Raw genomic sequence first — 23,377 nt, 5'->3', positions numbered from 1 at the left:
TATCTTAAGAACTAATTGATATTTTCAAAAACGGCTTTTTTCATTAAAAAGATGACACTTTATTGTATTGTTTCTGAAAATTTCATAACGATAACTTAACATTTCGATTTTTCACGATTTTTTAAAATTAACTGGAATGGCCTGTGATTAAATGATTCTATAATTCAGAATGGCAGTTGTGTGACAGTTTTAGCATGTTGGATCATTTTATTAAACAAAAAGTGAATACAGTTTTTTAATGGCAATAGATTTTCACAAATAACAGTAGTCATATACATAATCATACATAATAATGTATATAATCATATACATAAATGAGTTGTAAGGATTTGCAAACTGGTTGAGATCATTTTCTGTTCACACGTCATGTTGGCACCTTTACTTTTTGTACCATCGCTTTGGATATAAATAGTTTGTGATGTAGCAAATTGTAACAAAACTGTGTTTAGATTTGGAAAGGTTACATCGATTATGGCATATTAGTTTTTGAGCCACAATATACTAAAATACTCGATATGAATTCAAGGATTATTTGTATTGCATTAATCTCTCTAAAACAATTGATTTTAAATTTGGAATATCTTTTTCGTGTACAAATACATGAATTGATTAAAATATGGGTGGGTTTGGCCATCGAACCCAAAAAAAAACCAAGTCATCGTCCGAACTGGACTTGACTCTCGAAGTGATAGTTTTACGGTTTTCTCTTTCGATGCGAACAGCGCAAGGTAACGTTATATTGCAGCAAAGGTGTCACCTTTCGCGGACTTCTCGTCCCATAAAAAAGAATCGCTCGAAAGCCATAAAGGGATCTGATCAAAACTCCACTTAAAGACCTTAACCGCTGCAAGCCGGTGCCTCTTTATCCAGTTCCAAGAGACATCTCCACAACTCAACATCTCAAACATACCCAAGAATTTCTACTTTTCCTTTCAAAGACGACAAATTTAATGCCAAACAACGACTACGTGAGAGATTTTTTAATAAAGTTTCTCTTTTTTTTGTTTGTATTCGAATTTTTTACTTACTTGTTAATGGATCTCATTGGATAAGTTTTTGTACAACCAGGCTGAAGTTGTTTTAAAATATTCTTGTATTCATCACTTTGTAACGCAGCTGAAATAGACACATAATTCTTTTTATTGTTAAAGCTTCAACGATATTATTACAACTGAAACAATTATATTAAATTGATCTTATCAACTTATCTCCAGTTAATAAATTAATATTAATGAAGTCCCTAATAATAATTCTTAACGAATTGAGCTTATCTCGTTTTACCTTTTTTCGCTGGGGAGAATGAATTCATTGTTTTTCTTGCAAAACGCAAATCAATACTGATGAAATAAACAATAATCGATATACGTTCTGCGTATAAAATCATAGGAAATCAATACGTGATATCCTGTTGAGACACAGGAAAATGTCTTTTAAAGTTGAATTGTATTAAGATTGCATAGTAAGCTGTTTATTAATTGTTTTAAAAAGATTTATATAGAAATAAAAACAATAATAAGTTTTATGCTTAAAAATGATTATTTGTATAAATAATTTTTTTGTTATTAATTACATTCAATTTGAATTTAAAATTTAAAAATTGATTTGATTCAGCGCCATCTTTCGGAAAATTTCAAAATTATAAATAATTTGAATAAGTCATAAATAAATTTTAACAAATAAACAAATTTTAAATCATTCCATTATCTAATAATAAATATTTGAACTTCAAACAATATTTATTTAGAATAAAGTGATTATTACGAGATAAACAAGTGGCACCACCTTTGGATTAATAACAAAAGTAAAATTAAATTGTTTTTTAAATTAGTCGATTTAATTAATTAATTAATCACAAACCGATCGTTTAACAGCAAAAACATTAATAATTCCTTAAATAATTGGTGAATTATAAATAAAACATGTGACCTTCAAATAATTTATCTTTAGAACAAAGTTGTTTATTTATCACTATCGGTAATACAGAGCGCACTAAGCGGTTGCCATCATTGACGTTTTTTGGCGTGCTTTCAGCCGACTTGACAAGATGGTTCCGACGCGTTATATCAATAAATAACGTAACGAAAGAAGAGCTTTTACGCGTTTTTAAGACCTGTAGTGATTAAAAATGAGTAAGTGCGCGTATAGAATAACGATATTAATTGCGTAGGGTGCGTGAAACTGCGTTTGTGATCAGAACGAAACACTTTTTCGGCGCGGCTTTGGTGTTGTGCGGCAGCCACCCATCATCATCAATCTTTAAGGCGGGCAAAAACAATTAAAAATAAAGAGGAAATAGTGTACGGAGATTGTATTTTAATCTTATCTTAAGATAGCCTTTTGTATTATGTAAACGGAAGTTAAAACGGTCGTAAAAGATAAAAAAATTCGATTTTTTTGTATTACATTTTGTAAATATTCATTGTTTTTTTAATTTCTTATTTTTAAAGTTGATAGATGTTTTAAATAAAGTTATTATTAACCCTGTTATGTATTTATGTTAATATTTGCTTAAAATCCTATTTATTTACTTTCAAATAAAGGCATTAAAGAAACTCATTAAATTTTATTAATTTTTTATTCGAATTTATGGATTTTAAGCTAATATTTATGTATTTTATAAAGTAAAAGGATATTTACGTCAAATTTTTGATTTATAGGTTAGGTTAAAACAAGTTATGGCGCATTCAATTGTTAAGGTAACTGAAAGTCAAGGAAATGACAGTTTATTGTTGGTAATTGGTGAAGATGGTACTGTAACTCCTGATAAAGAAACAGTTCAAAGTTATTTAAGTAAGTTTTGATTAGGTTTTAATTGTAAAAGTGATTCATAACATATTTTAAGTAATTTAACTTGAAACCATGACAGATAACAGACCGGGTGCAACGGAACTTCAAGTGATGCATATGAACAAAACTGATGGGAGAAATATTGATATTACATTAGATACATTAACATATATTCATTCTGAAGAAATTATAGGTAAATATCTTTGTGTTAATCAACCTTCACTATCATATAATTGACATTTTTGACAAAAAACCTTAAAATATAACTCAATTTTTAGAAAGTGAAGAAGACATGGATAATTTACAAAGAAATTTATTAAATTTCCGTATGGATCATGATTATACGCCGTTGACGTCTCCTAAAAGGCAAACACCATCTCCTCAAACGGAAACCATCGACGAATTAGCACACACATTAAGTTTATTAGATGGATCAGTGGAAGAACCTGTTAAAATAAAACCAAAACAACCTGGAAAATCACGGAAAGTTATTTCCTTATCAATGAATAGAAATCAAAAAGCTAAAATGATAACAACATCCCAAAATATAACCAAACCCAAACAAATTGCTGTAATTAACAAAATCACAAAAATTTCAAAACCACAAGATGAGGAAGAAGCTGAAGATGATGAAAGTGATGAGCACTTTAATGAAGAAGAAGATGATGATAACGATTCTGATTTTGAGTTGGAAGAGAAGCCCAAAATTATTAAAAGGGGGATATCAACGCGAACAAGAAGATCAACTGATACACCAAAAATGAAAAAAGCATTTAAAAAAGAACCTAAACCTGAACCAGAATCGCCTAAAAACGAAAAAGAAATTGAAATAAAATCAGAATCAAAACAACCCGATAAAAAAACCCCTAAAAAAGAGAAAAAAGTCCCAAAACCACCCGATGATTTCGCTTTATTTTCAACCCCCGATATAATACGTAGAGTTGGTGGTAAAGAACCTCAAACTCCAACAACACCGACCACTCCAGAGACACCGAAATTAACAAAACCAGCCAAAATTTCAATGGAAAATCGTAGTAAAAGTAACGACGTTAAAAAACGACTCAGTGTTGATCAAAAAAGAATTTCATTAGATGAAAAAACACGTAGAACCAGCTTAGATAAACAAAATAAATCAACAGAAAAAAAAGAAAGCCGAGTTACTGTTCAAGGATATGATGAATCACTTGGAAGTAATTCAAGTGAATCTATGATGGAGTCGCAATTAGAACCACTTCCTTCAGCGGAAGATATTCGTTCAATTATACAAAATGAAAATACGAAATCTTTTACGACTTCTTTAATAATACCGGAAACTGATATGGAAAGTAATGATCAAAATCAATTGGAATCTGGTGGATTAGAATTGGATCAATCGATTTTGGATAATATAAACACTGATTTAATTTCGGAAGATATTTTGTATCAAGTTGCGCAATCTTTAGCGGAAAATCCCGATTTGCAAAATGTAATTGATAAATCGATTGTTGATGGAAATTTAATTTTAGATCCGTCACTTCAAAATTTAAATGAAGAGCAATCTTTGCAATCGAATCAACAAACACAATCGAATAACGTTCAGGTAATTTTCGTCTTTTTGATGTATACTAAAATTAATAAAGCGCTTTTTGTATTTGGATTTTTTTCCGTTTTTTCCTTTCTTCCAAAAATTTTAACTAAAATAAAAATAAGTTAAATAAAATTTATTAAAAATACCGCAAATATTAATTTTTCCCTTTTTGATTTATTTTTTTTTTTTTTCTTTTAATTAAAAGTAATAATTGGTGTTACATTTAGATATTTTTTTATATTTGTAGCACGCGACATCATCATTTGGCGAATCATCTAATACTACCCCTAAAGGTACTCAAATTATTCGACCGGATGGAAGGGTACTAGTTTTACCACCTATTGAAAGGCCAACAACAAGAAGTAGGAATCGAAGGGGCGTTGATAATACGGAAGTTAGGCAAGTTACAAGGTCTGTTTTAATATTTTTACTTTCAACTTTACTAACAAGAGTTTTGGTAATTTTGCTTATTTTAATATAACCTAAATTTAATGAGAAAAACTTGAGTCTGCCACTCTCAGGTTTTTGGCCACAGGAAGAAGTTATAAACAATGAAACAATTCAAGAATCGAATGACGATTTTTTTTAATTAATGTGAAATGACCCAAGAATCACGTTAAAAATAAAAAGAAAATGCGGAAAAATGTAGAACATATCGAAAAATCACAATAAAGTTTCGATGTGACGTCACGTTTTATGACGTCACAAGCAATGTTAACCATGCATCAGTGTTGCCATACGTACGGTAATTCCACTAAATGTACGGTTCAAAGGGGAATATCGTACAAAAATATACGGTAATTTAGAAATCTGTAATTTAATTTGAGAAAATACGAACTGTACGCAGATGGGCGTCGTAACAGGCGACGTAAAATGCTGTTCAATCAATATAAAAGCTTTGTTCGTTGGGACTGCACTACTTGCACTAAGCAGTTTAGTGCAGATGATGTGTGTTCGTTGAGAATAGTGTAGTTTAGTGCACTCATACTGTTCGTTGGGCCATGCGCAGTACAATTTCGTGCAAATTAGTGCAGATTTTGTTGAACTTGCTTTCAGTTAAGTTCAACCGGTGCAGTGTAACTACGATGGCGAAATATTTGGAAAAAATCAAATTAAAATCAATTACTTATGAATATCACCATGTCCAAATTATTTTATTTTTACCTCAGTGCAATAATTTCTTATGGTTGTCCTCACGTGCTTGACAACGCTATAAGATTATGATTATTAATTGATTCTACATCACTGTCAAATGAATCGCTACTAAAAAAACATTCTGCGATGATTTTGCTGCATCATTTTCCACGACTATTTTGCTGACAATCTCCTATTCGTCCATTTCAAATACTATTATACACTTTCTTGATAAAAACCTGTTCGTTGCGACCACGCTTTACACACTTTTCTAACCTGCACTCAGTTGACATAACATTGCACTTACTTACACTAAATTGCACTATGACGTCATACTAATGCCATGTCTTGCAGAGTAAGGAAGTCCCAACGAACAAAGCTATGGTAAACCACACTGTCATATAAGTATAACCAATGAGAAATCGCCGTTAATTGCACACAATATTTTCGTTGATTATATTGGCGTATAATATTTTTGTATATTTGTGTCTATTCTTGATTCTGTGTTCAAATTTTATAATATTCCATTTGTGACCCGATATATACAGGTGTCCCGAAACTCAACGTCAAGCGGGTACCGCGCGAGGCACCAACCTATACCTGTTTTGGTAAAAATAAGAATAAAATTCCATATCTCTTAATTAATAATGTAAATCTTATTAACTATGCTACTATAGAAATCACAAATCAAACAACAAAAGTCGGTAGTTTTGTGGAAAAATATTAGTCTGATTGAGTGAAGATTGAAAAATGTATTAAGTTTGACCCACCGTTTTTAAAAAAGGGGTACTAAAGCACCCATGGTAATGAATTTTAAAAAGATAACCTGTTTAGTCAAGATTCCCAAATGGTACAACACTTGCCATTTTTCGATTCATAAAAATGTTATTGCCTGTTTGTTTTACAAAAAAGCACGTTGTTTAAAAAATTCATACTTTCATAAGCTATTTGTATTTCCTCCAAAATAATTTACCAACTTTGTTAGATGTGTCACTCAATATCTACCAAGAAATGTGGTTTCAACAAGATGGGAATAAACTTAGTTATTTTGTTATACTTAAAATAAATTTTGAACTATTTGTTTGCACAGTTTATTTTATAGCATTTATTTCGCAAAACCTGTTTTGTGCCAACAGTACCATTTTTAGTACAAGTACAGTATTTTTATATAAAATACGGTAATTTTCGTTTTCAAGTACGGTACTACAGCGTCCTCTGTGTGGCAACACTGCCATGCATTTTCCTATTAAACCGGCCAACACCTAACCTACAAATTGTTTATTTTATAGCCAAACACTAAATCAATCTGATAAATTTAAAAGTAAAGTTATTTTCACTAAAGTAGGGGACATTACAATGTATATTTTCGGATGAAACACCCTTGTTTTTCCTAGGCTTTTAATGCATAACGACTGACTACCTGTCGTTAGATAGACTGTGTGTCAATAGACTCTGTGTTAATACTAGAACTAACACTAGACCGAGAATTAGAAGCATTCGGATTTAGCCGCACGTCTCTCAAGACGGCTAAACCCGAATGATTGTAGTTTTCAATCTAGTGTTCTTAGTTCTAGTGCTAGTCTAAAACTAGGACTAACACTAAAACTAGAAATATTCGGGTTCGATACTTTCTAGTTCTAGTACAATAAAAATATGCAACATAGTGATATCTTATGCTAACTAGCGCTACCTACCACTAGAACTAATATTAGAGTGTTGGTTCTACTTTTCTTTCAATAAAAATATACCACAATCTAACGCTAAATAACATCTAAAACTAGAACTAACACTAGAACTGGAAACATTCGGGTTTAGCCATACGCCTTTCAAGACGGCTAAACCCGAATGATTCTAGGTCTTATGATAGTTCTAGTGATAGTGCTAGTGAGTTAGTGTAAAACTAGAACTAACACTAGACCTTGAACTAGAAAGTTTCGGGTTTAGTGGAATTTCTACACAAAATTCTGAAATAAATCAATAAATTAGGTGGATCTTTAAATTATCTTTAGTTTATAGATGGTAAACAACGACATTTTAGTCATCGTGCTTCGAAAACCTAAGAAACAACCGTATTTCACCCGAAAATATGCATTTAAATATATGGTTAGCACGGTCGATGACGTCACGTCGAAACTTTAAAGTAACTTCCAGTCGATAAAAAAAAAATTGTCGATTTTTAAACAACATGATCATTCTTGAATTATACCGTTTACTTGTTGCTACTAAACTTGTTCTTCACTTACCTTTTTAATCTCCTTTGTTGTTGATTTCGTTTTTTATCATCATGGGTTAATTATTTTTTCTTCGAAACTTAATATTTACCGAACATAACTTATGATAAACAGGTTATGAGTACTCACAACTTTTTAGATTGCGAACCCAGCATATAAAGCTATAGATTCACCTATAAATAATAAAAGCTGACGCATGTGTAAAACTCACGCAGATGTTGAGATTGTTTGTGCGCGTGTGCTGCTAGTTGATAAGTTCACTCACTATATAACCGGCATTTACTCTGCAAGTTGTAACATGTTCGCAATGGCGACTAATAATAGCAATATAATAAAAATGTAAATAGTGTTGGTATTAATCTATAAGGAATCTATTAATTACGTGTACTGAGTATTGTAACTGCAACAAAAAAAAAAATCTGGGCCGTTTACATTTGAAAAAACACGTGGGTCTAACACGTGTTAATTTCGCGAGATATACAAATAATTAAATATGTAACAAAACAAACAATACTCAATACATAGGATTACATTAAGCTGAAATATTAATTTTTTTCATTTTTATTTAGACCGGTGAAGCCATTAGACGATCAACATGTCTCTGGGAACGAATTGGATAGCTCAGACGAAGAGGAGGAATCAGAAGATGACCCAAATAAATTATGGTGCATTTGCAATCAACCCCATAACAATCGCTTTATGATTTGTTGCGATACCTGTGAAGAATGGTACCATGGAAAATGCGTTAATGTTACTAAAGCGATGGGTCAAATGATGGAACAAGAAGGAAAAGAATGGATTTGCGTCTATTGTAAGGTAAAAAAATTAAAACGATTATACAAGGAAACACTGATTCTGCTGCATGGGGTTTATTAGTCAATTTTAGGTAATTTTGGTCTACTGAATACAAAAGTAATAATATTTTTGTTGAATTGACTCTACTTTTTAAGATAAAGGCAATCCATTTATACTGGAAATTAATTTTAAAAAGGGGAGAGTATTTTATTTTATTATTATCAAATGATTTTAAATAAATAAAGTGGTATAAATACAAAAAATAATAAAATGAATCTTAAAAAACCAAAAACATGTCAATAAGATTTGAGAAAAACGTTTTGTATGAGATTTTCTTTGGTGTTTTTGATTCTTGCAACTTCCAGCAGTAGTTTGCCATCATATGGCGATCCCAACGACCTTGATATCTTTCCTCCATAACGTTGATGTCCTGGTGGAATCGTTCCCGTTTTTCTTTGCTATAATAATCGCAAATTATGCTATTTGATACTTATATTAGCTCCTAATTTCTGGAAATTCTGGAGCATTTTGTCTACTACTTCAGAATATTTCAGCTTTATGATTCCCCAAAAAAATTTTGACAACTAATACAAAGCTTATCCATCCTTCCAATTCAACTTACATCAGTCATTTGGTGTGAAATCATCGTTGTTCATAAGAGTACAGATTTGTGGCCCATCAAAAATTCCTCCTTTTAACTTTTTCTATACTGAGACCAGGAAATAGACCAGGTTGATGAATAGGTAGGAAGTTAAGTTATCTATATCCAACAACTTCAAAGTTAGGAAAATAAATGTCACCAGTTTTAGAAGTGATTCCACGCAAGTTTTACAAATTTTGTGTGGGGGGTTTTCCAAAAGATGCCCAATAACTTTGTTCTACTAAATCATTTACGTTCCATCATTGCTTTTCTTGACAAAATTTACCACATATGTAGTAGAACTGGTCGGTGTTATTAACACAAGATTTTTAGACATGTATCTAAATTGACGCCATAAACTTATACTGCAGAAAAGAAAAATTTTTTTTCCCATTATTAATTGTAATTATATTAGGATCATTCGTTAAAACGACCAAGTGCTGCAGCCAGACGTGTTCGAAAGGCTTCGCGCGCATCCCGCACTTCAACAGACAGCGCAAGCAGTCAAAGGAAGTCAACTTCCGCGTTATCATCGGAATCTACGAAATCACCCGCTTGTATAGTATGCAGAAAATCCTCGCGAAGCAATTCGATTTATTGCAGCGATGAGTGCATCCTTAAGCACGCTCAAGGCGTTGAAAAAGTAGTCGTTTTCGATCGAAGAACGGGTAAAACTTTATCTGGAAGTGCAGCCCCCTCAGCTGCGAATTTGGAAAAGTGGCTTAAAGAACATCCCGGTTTTGAAGTCGCGAGGCCCAGACCCAAGAAAATGATGCAATCTAAACTGCAATTGGTGAAAAATTCCGGTAATGATGGAGTTTCGTTGTCGGTGAATAAAAAAGGGGTTAGTATCGGTGTTTTGGAACATTCTCCAAAACAGGAACAAGGATTAAAGTCAAAACTGGTAAGCTAATTAATGTCAGTTTTTGAGCTTTACTTTAAACTCTTCATATTAACTTCTTGGCAATAAATTAAGTTAAATAATATGTGCAATATTGTCATTTAAAACAGCTAGTCAACAAAAGATGACGCTAGTGTATTGGAATGTTAATGATTGAGGTATAAAACATTAAAGTGATGTTTGATTTATATTTGATATTAAAAATGTGTCGATAAATAAATTAACCTCATCATTGAAAAAGTCAAATGTCAAAATTAAAAAAAACAAACATTTTAAAAGTTCCTATATTTAAGGTAAATTATTTTCTTGTCACTTTAGATTACTGGTGTAAAAATTCTAAATAAAAACGCACCATCGACTCCCCAAAAAACGGTTAAATTAATTCAACCAGTACCAATAACAAGACCGCAATCAGCAGTAACAAATACAACAACACCAACAAAACCGAGAATTTTAAACCCTGGAGTGAGACAACAAACGACACCACCGCCCCCAAAAGAAAAAGTGGTCGTAATGAAAACTCCTAAAGCACGCCAAGCGGAAGTTAATCAACAACCAAAAACTGAAAATGTACGCGATAATGTAAGAAAAACTTTAATGGAACAATTAATGAATCGATTAAAAATGACCGACGATTTAAAATTAACCCCGAATGAAGTAACAAACATTTCTAACGACATAGAAAGTCAACTTTATAAATGTTTCGGAGATACAGGGCAAAAATATAGGACGAAATATCGTAGTTTAATTTTTAACATAAAAGATGTTAAAAATCAAACTTTATGGAGGAGGATTTGTGAGAAAGCGATCAATCCGTATCAATTGGTGCGTTTATCGCATGATGATTTAGCTAGCCAAGAATTAGCACTTTGGAGACAACGGGAAGCTAAACACCAATTAGATATGATTGAAAAATCTGAATTGGAGTTATTAAATTGTAATAGACAATACGTATTTAAAACTCATAAAGGAGAACAAGTTTTCGAAGACGATCGACCAAAAGATCAAACTGTAACGGAAGTTATAACCGCGTTAAACAACGAAGTTGAAAAGGATGATGGGAAAAAGGACTCGTCGAAAGATAAAGATAAAAAATCTTCGAAAAAGCGCGAAAGAAGCCGAGATAGAAAATCGAGTAAAGAAAAAAGCGATAGTAAAGAAAGAAGGAAAGATCATCGTTCAAGCAGTAGAGATAGAGATAAGGATAAAGATAGGAGTAGAGATAAAGAACGCGATCGAAAGAAAAGATCGCGTAGCAGGGATCGTTCTAGGCATAGCGATAAACATAGATCGAGAAGTCGCGATAGAGATCGTCATAGGAAAAGCTCGCATAAAAGTTCAAGGCACAAAAAAGAACCGGCCGCAGAAACTAAGTTGGATAAGAAATCGAAGGAAATTTTGGAGCAACTCGTTGATAAACAAATCGTGCCACCGCTTGAAGATCGATTATGGAAGCATGTTCCGCAAGAAGATGTTGTTGCTGGTAATCCAGAGAGCGATAGTGATCACGAACCTAGTTCTACCGTTACAATTCCTACACCACCAAGAAATAGCGAAAGTGATGAACCACAGAGTACACCAGTTATGACAGTTACAACTGATAAAACAGGTAAAAAAAGTCTTATTTTTTAAATTTGTTTTAATACCTCATATAAGAAAAAAGTAATAAACTGACACTTTTCTTATTCCTAGGCATATACTAAACATATTGTGTAGATACTAATAGAGGGAAACCACATCATGGACTTTTATGATTTTGAGTTGTTTTAAATTTTGAATTCTTGAGTTGTTAATACTTTCCTATAGAAAATAAGATTACAATTTTCTAAATTTGTAAAAATAAAAGATAACTTGATATCAAAACCATTACAAAATGTGGGTATGGCATATTATAATTTCATTTAAATCGCTTTATGGCGAAATTCTGCTGTGTTGAAGGGGAAATTGAGATAATAATAATAATATTTTACTAGCCAATCAGTTCTTTAATTTTATTTCGGAATTAATGAGCGACATTTGGAACATCTTCAATAATAATTAGAGTACATTGCAATAAAACCATTATAATAATTAATAAAACAAATTGGACCGCGTTATGCATCACTTAACTAAGCCATAAATGAACAATGTTAAGAAAAACGAGATTTTCGTTTTCATCTCTTTAAAAATATAAGACTTCTCAGAATAGACAGGCTCAAACTATTGAAAATTGACTTTGGAAAAATTCAAGAACCATCATGTGACTTAAAAATCGACGATTTTTTTTTAATCAACGTGAAATGACCCAAAAAAAATAGGTTAAAAATAAAAGACACTAGGTTAACTTCAGTTACAAAACTTCTATTATATGATAACTAACATCAGGTTTAAAATGTCAACCTCAATTTAGACATATTTGCAATCTTCATGAAAAATCCTTTAAAATGAGTACAAACACGACATATTTATCTTCAATATTAATGAAGTTATGGTCAACTTCCGGTTTGAAATGTCCACGTCATTTTGACATAAAATAAAAATTAAGGTTGGTATTAATATTTAAAATTGAATTGATATCTTCATTGTTGCTAATTTTGGGTTTAATGTTTTTTGTTCTTTGAAATAAGTGATCATCTTTGAACTCACTTTAAAGGTTTTTTAATGAAGATGACATTTATGTCAAAATTGACGTTGACGTTTCAAACCGGAAGTGATTGTATCTCCATTAATATTAAAGTTAAGTATGTCGAGTTTGGACTCATTTTGAAGGATTTTTTATGAAGATTACAAATATGTCGAAATTGAGGTTGCCATTTTAAACCTGAAGTTAGTTATCATATAATAGAAGTTTTATAACTGAAGTTAATCTAGTGTTAGTCACTTTTCCGCACTTTCTTTTTATTTTTAACCTGTTTCATGTCAAGATTAAAAGTTGGAACTTTTTGGATTTATGAGATAAATGCGTCAAGTTTGGACTCACTTTAAAGGTTATTTTATCTAGATTACGAATATAATAATAAAATTAAAGTTGACATTGACAACTGAAAGTTTTTTTCACGACTAAACCTTAAGAGGTAAGACATTGTCCAAAAGACACATAATATTTGATACAAAATTTACTCTATTCTTAGATTTCTTATTGGCTCATCTATCTCAAGGGTTATTACCAAGGCCCGGACAATTTGGGAAAGTACCTATCAAATGCCTTTAACCCAAGTTCAGCAACATAAAGCGTGTGGAGAGTGCACGTTACCTAAATTGTCCGGGCTTTAATTGTTACAGAAGAATACTTTTTTCGTTATTTAAGCTATAACTAGTTTAAGATCTAATAAATTGTATATTAAATGAAATAAATGATTAAAAATTAATTGAATGCAACATTGCAATAAGGAAAAACATCTGTATAACTTCAAGTTATTGAAAAATTGGGTCAGACGCTTGGAAATCTAAAAATACATAGCTGTTACTAACTTCAAAAGAAGTGAGTCAAAGTATCTCTTCGAAATATAAACATTATTGCTTTGAATATCATTCTGTTCTTATTTCGGCCGCAGATTTCCTCCTCTCCTTGTAATTACTTCCTGCCATTTACACATAAATAAATTATACTTTCCATATTTCTAAACAAAGGTTGTAATTGCCTGGAGTATTTGTTCTGGGTTAATGTGGCTCCCTTGCCCCTTTTCAAAGGCACAGTCTGTTAGGTTGCCATCTACCCTATCTCTTTATATCACTTGGATGAGAAAAATTTTCGATTTTTAGATATTAATACTCTTTCCAATGTAACTATAAATATTTTAAAATAGTTGCCTGCGTATCCCGCTCAAGTACTTACCTTAGCTGAATAGTTGAATAACCCCTACCTGTTTTGTTGTAAGGAAACCTTTAAGGAGATAATTTTTGGTATTTGCTTCAACAACCTCTGAATAAAAGGATATTGTTTTCTGCATTAACAATTAACTGTTAGATAATTCCAAAGAATCAGTTTTATCATCAGATGAACTTATCAATACTTCACTTGATATAATTTTTCTTCTAAAGGTATTTATTAATAAAGGTACTATTTGGTGCATATACAATTAATAAGAAGAGTGTCACTTTATTTAATGCTTATTTTTTTATTTATTATAAGTACTAAAATAATATTAATATCAATTGCAGAAAAGAAAAAACCAATAAAATCAATATCGGTAGAAACTATTGAATCGATTTCTCCTAAAGCAGAAAGTGTTGAGTCTCGAACAGCTGATAATATATGGACTGGAACAATTAATATGGTGGATGTTGCTCAAATATCAATTACAGCACATGAAGTTTCTGGTTAGAAATTAATGTACAATTTAAAAACATAATTACAACAAATACATTTTTTTAGGAGATTGTAATGGGTTAAGTGATGAACTTCCACCATCATTAGATATAGTTGGAAGAATTACTCCCGAAACTGTGTGGGATTATATAGGAAAAATGAAGTGTTTACACAGCAAAATGATCTCGTTACTCCGCCTAAACGCGACAAACATAGAAGAAAAGATGCCTTACATCGCACTGTATAGTTATTTATCAAGCAGAAATCGTTTAGGAGTCGTTAAATCTATCAACAAAGCAGTGAAAGATTTTTACATTTTGCCATTGGGTAGTAACGATCCTATTCCGCCAGCTTTACTCCCAATAAATGGAGCAGGTAAATTAAAATTAAAAATAATCTCTTAATTTTTTAATTTATTATTTATTTGTAGGATTTGAAGATAATCGTCCACCTTTGTTGGTTGGAATAATCGTCCGTGATAAACGAAAACGACCAATGTTAGATTCAATAACAAGCGCCGTTTTGAATAAAAAATCAAAAATTGATTCATCCGTTTCCTCCCCAACTGTAAAAGCCCGTTCGGCAACGCCTCCACTTCCTGCTACAACTACAAGATCTTACACTCCACCACCGAGTCGCGATCCCCGATTAAAACCTGTTTATAACACATCAACGCCACTGCCAGCTCCTTCAGCAACGAGTACTGCTGATGAAGATGAACCTTATAGTCCCGAAGATTCAGATCCTGAAGCTACAACTCCACCACTGCCATCTACAGACTCCACTAATAAAACTGCTACCCAAGCTGCTTCTACTACTACAACAACCTTAATAAATCCAGTTATTAAAAGTAATTCATCATTTCTTTCGTCGCAAACCTTTAAACCTTTTAGTAATAAATTTGATGATATACCAGGTAAGTTGTATTGAAATTAATTTGGGATTATCATTTTTAATTTTTTTTGTGGGATTTTAGGCTTAGATTTGCAAGACACCAACAATCTTCCTGCAAGTACGCTGGAATTACAAAGAAAAATGGCTGAATTAGATCAAATAATCGCGATGCAACAAGCGGAAATACAAAACATGTCCCAAGATATCGTTTCTTCAGCTTCAGCCACAAGTTCTGATATAGGAACGTCAGCTTTAGCTAATATAGCTTTACCAAATAATCTCCAACAGATTCTAGAAAACATTAAAATCATTGGAGCACAAACAAAAACAGAATCCGATTCGCCAGTAAGTTAAATAATAAAGGTTATTTATTATTCAATTATTTAAATCTCATTTTACTTTTAGACTAGTAAAGTGGTATCGTCCCCTCAACAAGATTTGACAATTCCTTTAATGCTTCCGAAAATAAGTTCGCGTACAAATCAAAAAGTTGAAACGTCATCTCCAACGATTCCGTTAAATCTCCCTAAATTGAAAGGAAATAAACAATCGGCTGCTAATTCTCCCCAACCGTCTGCAGAAGCTGATAAAAGTTCTTCAAGCGTGTTGAGTTCCTTATCTGAAGAAGATCTGATTAGGAAAGCGGCTGAAATGTTGGGAGAAACCGAAACGCCGGTGAAAAAACAAAAAAGGAATGAACCTGAAAAAGAGGTTCCACCACCTCCAATTTATACTCCAAGTCCGAGTTTGTTTTCTCAACCTCCACCATTAATCGTCGCCCCTCCACAAGCACAAAATGTGTGTCCATTGCAAAATAAAAGATCTCGGGACATGAGTCAACCTCCTATTCCAGGGTTGGAAGATGAGTGTTGAGAGTTAAAATATTTAATTTTATGAATGGTGTAAGAGAATTTTTTTGTTGGACATTGGTGCTAAAAAAAAGTTTGAATTAGTTTTTTATTTCGTCTTATTAAAACAAAGTTTATCTCCATTTATTTAACATAAGTACAAACTTTTATTTGTTATTTTCAAAAACAAGATAATTTAAATTAATTTTGAATGGAAAAATTATTTGAAAAATTATCTAATTTATCAGATATGTAAAAAAATGTTTGGGTACATGTAAATTACCTTATACTGTTTATAAACTCATATATTTTTTGTACAAATTGATTTCTTGGTAAGTCACTGTAGCTCTAGAATAGTTAGTTTAGGTATTTTTAAGTTATCTACACTCCATTTTGTAAATACATTATCGATGTTTTATTGTAATAATTAGGAATATATTTGTTTTTAACAACCTTAATATGTTGAACTACGTTATAATTCTTGTTTTTCTTTTCTCTCCTGGACAATTTTCTGTAATACTACATATATTGTACATTAAATAATGATTTATGGAAACCAATAATTATTGTGTTTTTATCAAAAAATTTAAATTTATCCAAATCCTAACCTAACTTTCATCTGTCAAAAAATCTAACCTACAAACGTAAAATTTTTCATAAAAATTTATCTTTTCTATCGAACGATTTAAAATAATTTCTTTTACTCCTGTATAATTTTCTGTAATACAATATATATTGTGCATTAAATAATGATTTATGGAACCCTAAATTTATTATTGGGTTAGTCCTAACCTTACTTTCACCTGTCAAAAAATCTAACCTACAAACGTCAAATATTTCATAAAAACCAATCTTTTGTATTAAACGATTTAACACAAATTAATAATGGAAATGCGTGATATAACATATCGGAAAGGTGATTACGTGGAAACAGCTTCCGGTAACAAAGTAAGCAAACAATCGGTTCTGTGTGGCTCGCAAAATATAATTCTTCAAGGAAGGGTTATAGTTCAAGCGGATGCTATAATTCGAGGCGATTTGGCGAGTGTAAAAACGGGACGATACTGTGTAATTAGTAAAGGAGCAGTTATTCGACCCCCTTTTAAAAAATTTAGTAAAGGAGTCGCATTTTTTCCGTTAATTATGGGAGATAATGTGTTTATTGGTGAAAATTCTGTGGTTAATGCTGCTGTGGTTGGATCGTACGTCTATATTGGGAAAAATTGCGTGATAGGGCGACGATGCCAGTTAAAAGATTGCTGTGTTATAGAGGATAATGCTGTTATCCCTCCTGAAACTGTTATACCACCGTTTACTAGGTATAAAGGAAATCCTGGGATGCAGTTTGGAGAGGTTCCTGAGTGTGAAATGGATTTAATGATTGATTTTACCAGGGCTTATTATAAACATTTTGTTCCAGCTAAATTAATATAATTAATTTTTGTATTAATATTTATTGTAAGAATAATATATATGCATTTTTAAATCTTTATTAAGAATAAATAAAGTAACATCAATAAATAACTATTTTCTATTAATAATAATAGTACAATTAGTACAATTATAAATATTAACACAAGATCCAGAAGTAGTAACACGTGGTTGTTGATTCGTTTCAGGATTTACATCATTAGATGATTCATTTGAAATTTCTGGGATTGTTGCAGTAAATGTTGCTTCATTAATGTCGCTATCGTCTAATGGATCATCATTTGGACAAATTTTAATCTCAGTTTCCATTCCATTTATTGTTATACCATCCGCTATATTATCTTTAGTTAAATTAAATTCATTAGAAGTAGAGTTATCGTTAATATTAACGATATTACTTCCAACAGATTCTTCCGCATTATTATTTTTTTTAGTACTAGAATATCCTTCATCAATATAACGTCTAGCTATCGAAGATGTTCTCCATCCAACAAGTCTTCTTAGCGCAAATGCATCAGCACCAGCGCTTGCTAACCACAAAGCGGAAGTTCGACGAAAACAGAAACCGGTGTATTCTCGTTGATTCGGCAATTGTAAATACTTTGCAATCAAACTGGGAATTTTTGAAAATGAGTTGATACCAATTACTTGTACTGAACATTTCCCCATTTTATAACTAACAAAAAATGTGTTGTGTTCGCAGTGAATTGGCCTTAATGAGAAGTATTCTCTGTAAAGTTGTAAAGGTTCTACTCCGTCAAACATGTCGTTTGTAATCGTAAATGTTCGCATTTTCCCATTCGAATTTTGTATTGTTATTATCAATATATCCTCTTTATCGGCGATATCTTTTACTCTTAATTTTCGTAATTCATCTTTACCACAACCTCCAGATATCCCAATTAATAAACAAACCTAAAAGTTAATAAGTTATAAAAATTAATATACAGGGTCTCTGATGTGTATGGAGATAACTAAGATATTTTTAATTTTTTTATAAATTCTACAATTGTTATTTGACAAAAGAAGTAAACGATTAAATTAATTTTTCCAAGCAGTATATAAAATTTTGTATCACATCCATGCGTGTGATTAAACCGGATCATACGAAAATAAATTATTGTACTAAGCTCCGGTTACAAAGTAACTACAGCACTCGTGTCATTATACGAGTCGGGCTATGACCTCGTCCTGGAATACTACAGCCTCGTTATTGTGATCATGTTTCTACCCTATAAGATATATAATAGCTATTTATATTACACATGATATAAAATATAAGGGTTGATAATAAAACATCTTTCTTTAAATTTAAATTATCTAACTCCATTATGAAAATTAAATTTTACGTAACCAGTTATGAAAAGACTAATTTTGTTCGACGAGCGAAGCGAGCGAGCTCTGTAAATTACGTGAGTTAAGTACAAAATTTTATCTAATTCCATTGAAAAAACAATATTTGTTCAAAACTTGACTTATTCTATTACTGACAGATTGTCAATTTATCAATTTGTAGTTAGGTAATGGAATTCATTACATCACTAGTTATAAAAAATGTGAAGTTACATAACGTTAGAAAGATATGTAATAGTTATTTATATTACAACTCGGCTAGAAACATAATTATTGTACGAGTGTGGAGAACTGCACGACGAGGTCGTAGACCGAGTTGTGTAATCACACGAGACCCAAGGTCCGTCGACTAAACATATTGTATTATTTTTTTTGTAATTCGCAACGATAATGAAAGCTATTACAGTACTTCAACGAGTGCTGTAATGAGACAACAATGAGTAACATTTTATGGAACCAGTTCAAATTGTGACATAGGGTCATTAATTTTTCTAGTTGTCAATGTGACAATTTTTGTCTATGGATGTTTAAACACGTTCTTAGCATCGACTACAGAATCCACAATGATGAGGACATCGAACTGTAAGCAATTTCTCTTATTTTGGAAGGTGTACATGAAACATTCTTTTTAAGGTGAATACATTTTATGTTTTGACAATTTGTAATTGTCAATTCAATTTCTATTTTCAAGTGTTACCAACTGCTACATACCCATTCCCCTACATTGTCAAAATTTATTTTAATTTTGTTAAAAAAAAGGATAACAACGCGAATTACAAAAAATAGCATAAAAAACACGTTTCATAAGACTTGAAGGACTCATTCATTAAAAAACTCGTTTTTCAACTGGAATTCGTGCATTTCAAGCGTCCTTACGAAACTTGTTTTTTAGTATACTATTTTCGAGTACACAACTACCTTATAAATGAAACCTTAATAATCAGAGTGAATAATAGCGGTGAATAATCATTATTCACGGGTAATCAACTTGACAGACTAATAATTATTTGAAACGTCAAAATTTCAAAAAACGTCAATTTCATTTAATTTTTTAGAACTTTCTAAAAGTTTGAAATTGAAAAAACGTAAACAAATTCCTTTTTTCGTATGATTTAAGCATAAATTAATTAATTTTCAATTTGACAATAAATAAATTTTTGAATAAAGTTTAAACGTCAATGTGACATAAATTCAATGTTACTAACTGTAACCAACTTCACAACAATTTGTCAAAATTAAATGTCAATTTTATAAAACGTCGTTTTACGAAAAAAGGAATTTGTTTAGGTTTTTTTAATGTCAAACCTTTAGAAACTCCTAAAAATTGAATTAAATTGAGGTTTTATGAAATTTTAACGTCTACGTTTAACCAGGGATCTTTGATAGGAAAACTTGAGACTGATTGTATGTATGTCGAAATCCCACCGTAAGATAGCATTAGCGGCTATACTGAAATAATTTAATTAAACTAACAATTTTATTATTAATAGTGGGAATGATGAGAGACAGCAATAACAATTATTACCAGTATCATTCTTTTAATTTAAAAAGTATAGATTCCAATTCGTGTTATATTTTTAAATTTGCCGCTAACTTCAACTTTTAAAAAGTTGAAGTTTGTTCAGAATGACAGATGAAAATGTCATTTTAAAGTGATTTTTCGGTAAGAGTATAATAAAGTAATAATGGTATGATTAAATAATTAGATTATAATTGACATTATAGCTTTGTTTCAGCTAACGTTAACCTTGTTGGTTGGAAGCTCGTCATATGTAATCTCACATGTCATATGATGCAGTGATATTCAAACGTGGCGGCATTATTTGACAGGTGTAATTGCCATAGGTAATTGTATCTGAAGAACTCCCAACCAGTCGGAACGTTAATTGGAGCCACATAGTGGCTCCAATCACTTTCCAAACAGTTATTCTGTGGTGTGGTTGGAGCTTTTATATATAAACCCGATTCACCTGTATTCTAGTGATTCGGTTCTTAGCTGAATAATTCCAAAATATCCCCAACAGATGGCGCCACATGCGTTCAATTTTTTTAGTACGAAGTTTTGTTTAGAGAGTTGCATTTCAACGAAGCTATTTTCTTTGTTATTCACTCCGTGAAAAATGACTACCCTTTTGTTTTAGAAAACTCATTCATAAGGTATATATTACAAGGTAGTCGTGGACAAAATAAATTTATGTAATCAATTTCAATAGTAGTCGTGGACAAAGTATTGTATTCTACTCGCATTTAATGAGCTATTATTCACTCAGGTTAATTATGCCTCTGGCTACGCTCGTGACATAAATTTAACCTTAATGAATAATAGCCCTCATTATTATGCTCGTATAATAATATACTCACGACTATCTTATAATATATACCTTATAAATAAGTTTTCTAAAACACAAGGGTAGTCATTTTTTACAAACTGAATAAAAGCGGTGCAACTTGACAGACTAATAATAATTTGAAATGTCAAAATTTCAAAAAAAACCTCAATTTAATTTTTTTAAGACTTTCTAAAGGTTTGACATAAAAAAACGTAAACAATAGTATATTATTCAACAAGCGTATAATGGCGGCTGTTACCCACGGAGATGATGTTGCAACACGAGCGAGCGAAGCGAGCGAGTGTTGTAATCTGAGTGGGTCACATCCATTATACGCAAGTTGAATACTATACTTTATCTACAACTATTTACTTTTGAAAAAAAAATCAAAAAAAGAAAAAAAAACTTGATAGACATTTCAGACATAACCTCAATATAAGAAAGCTGTAATTTCTGTTATATTTTATTTTTTGATTAGTAGGTCGTATCAGAACTGGGGAATAATGGTTTTATTATTCAACACTTGTCAGTCATGCGAGTAATGCGTGTCATTACCCGTCAAAAATCAAATGTATAACGAATAGATAATTGAATAGTTGTAGATAAATTCCTTTTTTCGTATGATTTAAGCATAAATTAGTTCATTTTCGTAAAAATAAAACATGACGTTTCATAAAATTGACATTTAATTTTGTCAAATTGTTGTGAAGTTGGTTACAGTTGGTAACAGTTAATTTGTGTCACATTGACGTTTAAACTTTATTCAAAAATTTATTTAAAAAAATAAATTTATAGATTCAATTTCAATAGTAGTCGTGGACAAAGTATAGCTATTGTTCACTCAGGTTAATTATGCCACTCGATACGCTCGTGACCTTAGTAAATAATAGCACTCATTATATGTTCGTATAATAATATACTATTATTTATGATCCTATTTTAGAAATCATGCAAAAATCGTTGCTGTACGATGACTTTTGAGACTGACTGTATCTTTGGCTTTAATTTTTGTTATGTATGTACTCTTTATTTTCGTCTGCTTATTATTTAATTATTTCAAAATATTTTTATAAATGTCAAAATAGAACTTTTTAAAGAAATTGATTTTTAAGTAATTTTTAGTAGTCGTAGATAAAATGTTGTATATCACACGTCGGCTAAAGCAGCGATTCCCAAACTGTGTTCCGCAGACAGTCGGTAAGTGTACCGCAAAAAAGTATAAAATAAATGAAATCTTTAATGAAAAAATTTTAAAGCTTTACATGTTTATTGCCTCGTTGATTGCTACCACAAAAATTTAAAACTTAAGGAGTGTTCCACGGTGAAAAAAGTTTGGAAAACACTGGGCTAGAGCATAATTACAGTCATTACAGTACTCCTGTGATTATACGACTCGGTCTTCGACCTCGTCGTGAAATTCTCCACACTCGTACAGTAATTATGTTTCTAGGCTCTGCGCTTGCGCAAAATTGACGTATAAGCAGCACTTAATAAATAAATAACAATAAATTTCAAAAAAATTACCTTCCACATCAGATATCTTTCATTAGGGGCTTCCCGAAGAAATTTTAGAATCTCTTGAGGAGTAAAAACCTTCGATTGCTTACTTTTATATCCAACATTTTGTTGTTTAAGAAATGCAGTAACTCTCGTGTACAATCTAATATCAATTTTATTTTTGATTAACAACGTCGATTTTAGCATCGAATAAACAGCCCATAACGTTGTTGGTTTGCAATTTTTCGCCAAGTACATAAAATATCTTAACATTACGTTTTCAGAATAATGCGTTTCTTTATTACTCGCGCACCATGTCATAAATAATTTATATCGCTTCTCGTACAAATTTTGCGACTTTACAGGTAACGATTCGATTTGCGATATATTCGGGGGCTTTTGTAATCTAAGCTGAGTGAGGGAATTATTTGAAGAATCACTATCTTCCGCCATCATTTCACACAAAAAACACGCTTTACTATTATTTAAACAAATGTTGTCATGACAACCACAACTAGGTTGAATTTTTACTTGCGAGAATGTCGAAATGATACTTTCTAAACGCTTTGACGTCTAAAAGGAGACTGAAAAGTACAATTTTAGCCACACCAGACGGTAACACACGTTTATATCGCGGAGATTGCGCAGAAAGAACTAAAAATGAAATAATTATCAAACTGT

The 23,377-nt window shown here is 31.4% G+C and overlaps 4 protein-coding genes across 6 annotated transcripts in view; 2 read left to right on the top strand and 2 right to left on the bottom strand.

The window, feature by feature from the left end:
• The window catches only part of LOC111424332 (uncharacterized), a 43,040-nt gene extending 41,703 nt beyond the window's left edge, over nucleotides 1-1,337 (bottom strand). Inside the window, exons 1-2 of the mRNA XM_023057833.2 lie at nucleotides 1,282-1,337; nucleotides 1,029-1,116 (exon numbers count right to left, since the gene is read on the bottom strand). Coding sequence (XP_022913601.2) covers nucleotides 1,029-1,116; nucleotides 1,282-1,309 — 116 coding nt within the window. The 5' untranslated portion in view covers nucleotides 1,310-1,337. The remainder of the gene's footprint in view (nucleotides 1-1,028; nucleotides 1,117-1,281) is intronic.
• A 630-nt stretch (nucleotides 1,338-1,967) lies between these two features.
• Nucleotides 1,968-16,189, top strand: LOC111424390 (protein partner of snf). Of its 3 annotated transcripts, none has more exons than XM_023057898.2 (13): nucleotides 1,968-2,297; nucleotides 2,658-2,790; nucleotides 2,867-2,980; nucleotides 3,066-4,366; nucleotides 4,602-4,753; nucleotides 8,289-8,535; nucleotides 9,570-10,058; nucleotides 10,374-11,664; nucleotides 14,196-14,354; nucleotides 14,410-14,718; nucleotides 14,774-15,259; nucleotides 15,320-15,582; nucleotides 15,643-16,189. In XM_023057898.2, the coding sequence occupies exons 2-13, from the start codon at nucleotides 2,676-2,678 to the stop codon at nucleotides 16,108-16,110; spliced, it is 5,394 nt and encodes a 1,797-aa protein (XP_022913666.2). In that variant the 5' UTR covers nucleotides 1,968-2,297; nucleotides 2,658-2,675; the 3' UTR covers nucleotides 16,111-16,189. The 3 variants fall into 3 exon arrangements, with proteins under 3 accessions (XP_022913666.2, XP_022913665.2, XP_022913667.2); XM_023057897.2 differs by having other exon boundaries at nucleotides 4,602-4,765; XM_023057899.2 differs by having other exon boundaries at nucleotides 1,987-2,297; nucleotides 2,843-2,980; nucleotides 4,602-4,765.
• Nucleotides 16,190-16,888: 699 nt separating this feature from the next.
• LOC111424305 (Dynactin 5, p25 subunit) lies at nucleotides 16,889-17,609 on the top strand. Its single transcript, XM_023057805.2, has one exon. The coding sequence runs from the start codon at nucleotides 16,971-16,973 to the stop codon at nucleotides 17,517-17,519; it is 549 nt and encodes a 182-aa protein (XP_022913573.1). The 5' UTR covers nucleotides 16,889-16,970; the 3' UTR covers nucleotides 17,520-17,609.
• Nucleotides 17,560-23,265, bottom strand: LOC111424374 (uncharacterized). The gene is made up of 2 exons (XM_023057880.2): nucleotides 22,724-23,265; nucleotides 17,560-18,431 (listed from the first exon to the last, which is right to left on the bottom strand). The coding sequence occupies exons 1-2, from the start codon at nucleotides 23,150-23,152 to the stop codon at nucleotides 17,610-17,612; spliced, it is 1,251 nt and encodes a 416-aa protein (XP_022913648.2). The 5' UTR covers nucleotides 23,153-23,265; the 3' UTR covers nucleotides 17,560-17,609.
• Between the last annotated feature and the right edge of the window lie 112 nt (nucleotides 23,266-23,377).

The sequence above is a fragment of the Onthophagus taurus genome, chromosome 6, assembly GCF_036711975.1.
Source record: "Onthophagus taurus isolate NC chromosome 6, IU_Otau_3.0, whole genome shotgun sequence".
NCBI lineage: Eukaryota > Metazoa > Arthropoda > Insecta > Coleoptera > Scarabaeidae > Onthophagus > Onthophagus taurus.
The sequence above is the reverse complement of the archived record's forward strand: the minus strand, read 5'-3'. Positions and strand labels throughout refer to the sequence as shown.